At 31.0% G+C, this 8,170-nt stretch overlaps 1 protein-coding gene across 1 annotated transcript; it reads left to right on the top strand.

Moving 5' to 3' along the window:
* Positions 1–2,532: 2,532 nt before the first annotated feature.
* On the top strand, positions 2,533–2,834 carry BDBG_16126 (uncharacterized protein; the record flags this gene model as incomplete). Its single annotated transcript, XM_031724135.1, has 2 exons — positions 2,533–2,634; positions 2,706–2,834. The coding sequence occupies 2 exons, from the start codon at positions 2,533–2,535 to the stop codon at positions 2,832–2,834; spliced, it is 231 nt and encodes a 76-aa protein (XP_031575851.1).
* Between the last annotated feature and the right edge of the window lie 5,336 nt (positions 2,835–8,170).

Below are 8,170 nucleotides of genomic sequence, written 5' to 3' on the forward strand. Positions count from 1 at the left end.
AGATGTAACATCTTCTGCCACTGTTCTGTATACTCTTAAGATTGATAAGATGATCATTCAATGTCTGAAGCTGTGTGCAGAAGTCTTTATAAGTCTGGTCTTCATCTATGCTTATAAGAGTCTGTAAGAGTTTGAAAGTCAATGTCTTCTTAAGCATGCTAATCTTCATTGAATTCTTTCAAGATTGATTATCTACTTCTAGAATCTTGATGTTGAAGTCAGAAATGAATATTATAAGAGAAGTATTTCTCTATTAAGCACTCTGTAATCAATCTAATGCTTTCTGTTGCATGGCAGTGTCTCAGAACAGAATATTAAGATGTTTCATAATATTATCAGATATTCATAATACTGATTTACATGCTTTCATTCATGAATAAAACTTCTGTTTCACACAATTCTTCAATTGTTCATTGATATATCAATCTTAATTAATTAATGAACTGATAACATCTTCATCTACACTCAGTTTTATGAGCTTTTTCATTCTCTATAATGAGTAGAGAGTGAGATCAGAAGTATTGAAATATGCAGAAGCATCTAAGTGTTCTTTCAGCACTTTTGTATTTGATTCTGTAACTGTTGAAATTGCATGAGTTAATTGTTGAATCTCATTGTATTGAAGTTATTGAGTTGCATGCATATCAGCTATTTATTGCTGTTGTAATTTCAACATTGCTTGAAGTCACTGTGGTATCACTTCTATGTTCGCATTTGAGGGTTCTCTCATATTGTCATTAGACATGTTGTTCATTGAGTGTATGATATCTGTGAAATCTTAAAGAAGTGTAATTATATGAATATCTCATACATCTGAGTGTCAGAACTCTCAGGTCTTTCACTGACATTCTCTTTGTAAGATCTTATTACAGGGTCAGAGTGACTGATAAGCAAGCTTCTATCTGAGAACTCAGTGTCTGCTTAACTGTTTCTCTTTCTTATGCATCATTACATGTTCAGATATCTCTCAATGAATAATTATTTCTAATGAGAAGACAATGTGTGAATAATCATTTCTAATAAGAAGACAATGTGTTGATGATTACTACATCTACCCTAGTCACGTGCCACCTCAATCTATTCATTTAGTGTAACTCGCGTAGTTAGATTATAATACAACACAACAATGTTATTCTTCAAGAGATTATGAAGCTCTCTATGCAATGAAAAGCTGCAAAATAACATGTAATTGACATCTTCACATGTTGTTACAAGCATGCCTAGATGACTTATTAAGTGATTGAACTCATGATTAATCTAAGATCTGAGAGAATGCCTGACTTAACAAAAGAATACATGCCTTCAAGACAGAGAAATGAGAAAATGTCAGAGCAGTAAATGCAAGATCACAGATTACTGTTAATATTAATAATGAATCAGAAGGCAGCTTCTGAGATGTTTGAGCTAAATGAAATCATCACAGAGAAACAGTCTGATGAGTTCAATGTATATGAAGACTCAGTTGAAGATATCAGTGAGATGTCAGACAATGCAGAGAGCTCAAGTGACTGAAACAACAATAGCTCAGTGAGTGAGAAGACTCATATAAGACTAGAAATTGCAAGACTTCAGTATGAGATTAAGTGAATAAAGATCAGTAGAGATGACTCTGCAGATGATGAGATAAGAGCAGATCTGATAGAATATCTTCAATGAAAAGAGAAGACATCTGTTATAATAAAAGTTCTTGAAAAATTCAGAATTTAAGTAAGACTTATTAAAAGATCAATAGTTCTCACTGAATTTATTAACTACTCAATGTGAAGAGAGGAAATTCTTTTGACTGCAGAACAGTCTGAAGCTGATAATATTCTTGAAGATAATAATCTTGATGAGAATATCATCATGAACATGTAATATTTCTGAAAAGAACATAATCTTTTATTATATAATTATATATGATCTGCAATTACTCTGCAGATCAAGACTTATTTCACTATACTTAAGAAATTCAAGTTGTCTACTTATACTCTATAAACTATTATAGAGAATAACTTTTCTGAGAGACCTGCTGTCTGCAGAATCTGTCTGTTTGAGAAACTGATTAATATGACTGCTAAGTTAAAAGACTCAGATCACACTTTCATTGAATGTCTGATTATCATAAGAACTGATTATATCTGTCTAGGATATGAGATCTCAGATGTCATGTTTTTCAACAGACTGCTTACAGAAGTCAACAGAGATTGAGCCTCATTTATAAGGAATTGAATGAATCAAATTGACAAAGATAATACTCAATTCTTAGAGAATGATTTTATAAGCCTGTGCTGTGATATTCTTTTGCAGCTCTCTGCTGTAAATGAAGCAAATACTGATATATCTAGAAATTCTATCAACAATGTGCAAGATAAGGATAAGAAAGACAAGAATAAAGAGAAAGACAATGACAAGAATAAGAACACTGAATTCAAACCTGAATGTAGAAATAATGATATGAGAACCTGCTATCATTGTTAAAAGATTGATCATATTCAGACTGACTGTTGAAAGAAATACCCTGAGAAATGTTCTTTGAATTTGAACTTCAATATGAATAGAAACAAGGATAAAGACAAGAATACAGAGAATACAGATGCTGCTCCTGTTCACAATGTCATAGAGCAAGTATTTTGCATCAAGAAAAAGGCCTATGTAAGTGATCAGACAGGAAAAGATATCTGAATTCTAGACTCTGAATCAGGCACTCATGTCACACCTCACAGGAATCTTGTCATGACAAAACCTCAGAAGATGAAAGTGATGTTGAAAATGACAGACAGAATGATGATCTCTGCTGCAGCTATAGAAGATACAAAGATTTCAGTGAAAGAAGTGAATATGCTGTTAAATAATATCTGCTATGTTCTGAAGTGAGAAGTGAATCTCATGAGTATGAATAAGCTTATATGTCAGGGTTATATCTGTATGCAGTTGATATATGAGAATAATTATACTATGTTAATTATATCTCCTGACTGCATATTCTCATTTACAGCAAGATTAAATGAGAATGATATCTATGAGATGAAAAGGCTGATTATATACAGAGACTTGATTCAGTTTGCTATACTCAATGATGATTTTAAATCTGTGAACACATTACAGATGAAAGATGACACAATATTGACACTATCTGAAAGGAATGATATAAAGATTATAGAACTTATAATGATGCAATGTCATTAAAAGCTAGAATATCTGAATCTCATGAATATTGCAAAAATAACAGCAGATTCATAACTAGAAATGAGAATAAAGAGTGACAGAGCTTTGCCATTCTGCAAGACCTGTATACAGATAAAAATGACACATTCAATCTTCATATCTATGATATGAGCTGTTAAGTTGATAATGAGATTCTTCATTGATCTGGCAGGAGATGGAAAAACACTTTTCAATGAGAATGACACTCTCACTAGAAAGAGTGTAAGCTACTGATTGAGTATAACAGATAATACAACTCATTATAGGTGAATAATTCTTATAATGAGAAAGAGAGAATCTACTGCAAGATTAATGAATTTCATCACAGATATTGAGATAACTACACAATATTGAGTTGAAACTCTACACTGAAATGATGAAGAAGAGTTCAAAAGTCAAGAACTTAAGATCTACTGTCAGAGTAAAGAAATAGTATACTACATCTGATACATCACAATTGAATGACTCAATGAAATGTGCGAATTGAATAGTTATAGAAAAGACATGAAGTCTACTATTTAATAGTGAATTAGAAAGAGAACTTTGAGATAAAGCAATGTAAGTTATAATCATAATAATCAATACATTCTCAACATCAATAAAGATATTTGAATGTAAGAAAGAAACATCACTTATATCTTTTGAAGCTTGAACTGAGATGCAATCTTCTGTTCATTGAATACAGAGATGAGAGTGCAAGGTCTACAAGAAGAATTTCAAAGTGTTGAATAAGCTTACAGATAGAACTGACAGTAAGAAATAACAGCTGATTGAATATCAAGAATTATATTAATATTGTGTGTGAGATTCTGTTGCACATTGTCTTGAGCTTGTATGAGATGTTATATTTGATGAAGCTCTTGACATGAGTGCAAATACATCTGTAAATATAGTGAGAGAATTCAATGAATTGTCTAATGAATTGAACATTCTGAATGTCAGAGAGAGATAGCAGCACTGCTTACTATGACATCTAGTGAAGAAAAAGTCAGATGTTTTAAAGATGATTGTCAATGAGAACTTAGAGAGTGTAATTAATTCAATCTACCTTCTAGATAATGAGACACAGCTTATCATAAATGAAGAGTTCAAAGATCTTATTAATAAGAATGATTCTGTTCTAAGTGTTCTAACAGACTGATCAAGTACACTGATGAAAGTCAAAAGAAGCCCAGACTGAGACTATTGACATGAGACAATGAAAAAGAAGATTAAGATATTTGAATAGAAGAAGATATATATTATTGTTGAGAAGGCCCTGGAAATGAATATTCTTACAGATAAATGAGTATATAATTGAAAATTCAATAATAAGAGAGAAATTATTCACTTTAGAGCTCACTGAGTGATTAGAAGGTTCTTATAACAGCAGAGTATTCATTATACAAGATTATATACTGCAGTGATATTAGGGCCTATATCACACAGTCTATTCACTATATTGACTGTTAAAGAATGAAAGATCAAATCAATTGACTATATATCTGCATTTTTGAATGATATACTATCACAGAATGAGATGATCTATATGTAACTATTCACAGGTGTTAAGCACAGTAGAAAAGGCTTGATGAGACTACTTCATCAGAGTCTATATAAAATGAAGCAAGCTGTGAGAATATAGTATTTTCTAGCAATGAAACACCTCATCATATTCAGATTTAAGATATCATCTTATAACAGCAGATTTCTATATCACTCTATTCACAAGATCTATCTGATATTGCATGTTAATGATTATCAGGTGATGAGATTCTAAGAACAGTAATTAGACTGAGTATTGAAGAAGATTGTAAAGAGATTTGAGATAAAGAATGTTGAAGAGACTAAGTCATATCTTGAGATGAAGATTAAATATCAGAGAAATGACAATCTAGTGATTATACAGAGCTGTTATATTGAGAAGATTCTTGAAGATTTCAGCATGAATAAGATAAATCCAGCTGACACTCTGATAACAGCTGGTATATGACTGAAATTCTCATCTGATGAGAGAGAGGGATTGAATAATAACTTTACAGCTATGAGATATTATCAAGAATTGAGATTATTACAGTATTTAATCTCAAGTAGTTAGTCAGATCTGGCATTTGCAGTCAACTATCTCTCATGTTTTAACTCATGTTCACACAAAGCATGTTGGGCAGTGTTGAAGCATGTTCTATGTTATGTCAAGAAGACAAAAAACCATGACATATTGTACAAGAAGGAGATAGAAGATGACCTGAGTTCTATGACATACTGTGATTCAGACTAGACAGAGGTGAATTCTCAATACAAATTGACTACTGACTATCTTATATTGATTAATGAGTCATCAATCTCATAACAGTTGCAGAGACAGACATCTCTCATCAAATCAATCACAGAAGTCAAATATATTACAGCTAGTGAGACAGCTTATGAGATAATCTGATTGAATGATATGTTATATAATACTAGGTTGATGAATAATGAAAAAGTGAAAATATGCTTATATCTATGAGTTGATAATAAGAGAGCAATTGATCTAGCAAAGAGAAAATCCTTAATATGAAGATTATATTATATTGAGATTAGATATCATATTCTCTGTGACTTGATTAAAAAAGAGAAAATAATGATGAAACATGTTGATTCTACAGTGAACATAGCTGATGAGCTCACCAAGTCACTGATGAAGCCTGTGTTTGAAGATTTTATTAAAAGAATTAATTTGAAAGAGATCAGAAAGAAATGATTGAATAATAATAATAATACAGTGAATCAGTGAATTTTACATGTATTTCTTGATTTTTACAGTTATTACTGTATAGATGCCTTTCCTAATAAGGAAATCAGAGTCTAATTAATGTAATTAATTATTATTGCATTTTCAAAAGATTTGAGGATGAGAAAGGCCCCAGGTGGCGGCTTATAGGCCACAGTGTAGCAAGGGGAGGTGTTGGTGATTACTACACCTACCCTAGTCACGTGCCACCTCAACCTATTCATTTAGTGTAACTCGCGTAGTTAGATTACAATACAACACAACAATGTTATTCTTCAAGACAATGAATGTTTTTCTAATGTAAGAGGCCTACGCTGAATAGATTAGTATAATATTGATAGGTCTTATATAACAAAGAGAAAAACATTAGAGAAGAAAAGAAAGAGAAAGTGCGAGAATCAGTGATTGAAGTGAATATTTATACGCGTATGTGATGGCGTACGCGGTGGCCGAGGATCGGCGATCGGGAATGAGGCGGTAGAAATCTATGAAGTGTACGGAATAGTCTATATGATTGATCGGGCGCAGCCCGTCACACAGAGCTATCTTCTCAATATTCTGAATCATAGAGTGCATTTGAGCTCTGAATAAGATCTTAATTCTCTTCTTCTCTGCCAGCTTCTACTAATCAATTAGAGAACAGAAGTATTATCAAAATTCATTCTCTCTTAATACAAAACTCATTAGTTTTGATGTCTTTATCTTCTACTTTAACATCTTCTCAATCTTCTTCTACTACTGCTTATTTACAGTAATATTCTTCTTCTCTCTCTCTCTCTTTATCTTGATCTCAAATCACTCTCAGAACTTCTTCTAGTTTCACTGCTACTGTATAAGACTCTTCACTATCTTCTTTTTTAATCTCTTATATGAAGTGCTATCTGTATTATTTCTATACTTAGTTCAGTCTAAATTCATCAGAAGTGTTACTTAAAATTTTTATCATTCTACTCTCTTACAGAGTCTCTTCAAGGTATTATAATATATCTTATAATCTGTCTTTTCTTACTTAACTATCTTCTTCTTCTCTCTCTTCAATCTGTGATAGCACTGACACACCTTAGTAATTCACAGAACTGTAGAATATTTGAAGAGAGATATCATAATTAATTTTAATAAGTATTAAGAAAGAGTGAAGACAGTTAATAATAATATAATAATAATAATAATAATGTTAATGCTGATAATAATAATAATGATAATAATAGTAATGATAATAATAATAATAATAATAATAATAAAAGAGAGAGTGTATTGAAATATATTATTAACTTATCAAATATAAAGAGACTTAAAGAAAATATTAACAGCTTTCAGAGATGTATAGAAACAGCTACAGTGATGCATAGTAACATTATCTTCATTTAATACATACACTATTGATATTCTTTGTATACAGTTATCATATAATCTATATCAGAGATATATGCAGAAAACAGATCTTTATTACTAGAAAGAATAATTACAGCAATTCTCTATTTTTATATTATAAAGATAAGTTATTCTTATTTCTTTCTTCTCTCTTTTCTCTTCTTCAACTCATCACTAATTTCAAACTGATATGACAACTATTAAAACAGTCTCAGAAATCCTCAAATTGAAGAGTATAGACTAATCAAATTTTAAATACTGAAGAAATCAAATTATCTTCTATAATATCAATTATCTCTTCTTCTCTTAATAAAATAGCAGTCGCGTCCTCTTCTCCCCCTCTCAAAGAAAACATGGCCTGTGAAAAGCAAGTACTACATCAGGTCATAATTATCAACACAGTCTCAGCACACAGAGATGTATACATGCAGTGCATGCTGAACTGAGAGACTGTGTGAGTTATAAATCATTGACAGCATCTCAAGAAGAGTCATACAGTGTGAAAAAGTAATAACTCTCAGTTATATGTACAGAGAGTGAATCACTGTAGTAAGTGTATATATATTATATGAAAGTAACACTTTTTAATAACACTCAGTCTCTGATATTATAAAAATAGAGTCTCTCTATGAGATCTGTTTTTATCAGAAGTCAGAGAATCTTATATTTTTCAAGATTATCTTCACATATCTTATTCATGAAATTGATGAGAGAAATTATCAATTTCAGTATTCTATTCTTAATATTATTCAAGTGACAGTAGAGTTCACTCTGATCACACTTTTTAAGTGTATATTTTCTAATTATTCACATTTATACAGATATATACTGATTGTTTATTAAATAATGTTAAGATAATAATTT

The sequence above is a fragment of the Blastomyces gilchristii genome (assembly GCF_000003855.2).
Source record: "Blastomyces gilchristii SLH14081 genomic scaffold supercont1.1, whole genome shotgun sequence".
Classification (NCBI taxonomy): Eukaryota; Fungi; Ascomycota; class Eurotiomycetes; order Onygenales; family Ajellomycetaceae; genus Blastomyces; species Blastomyces gilchristii.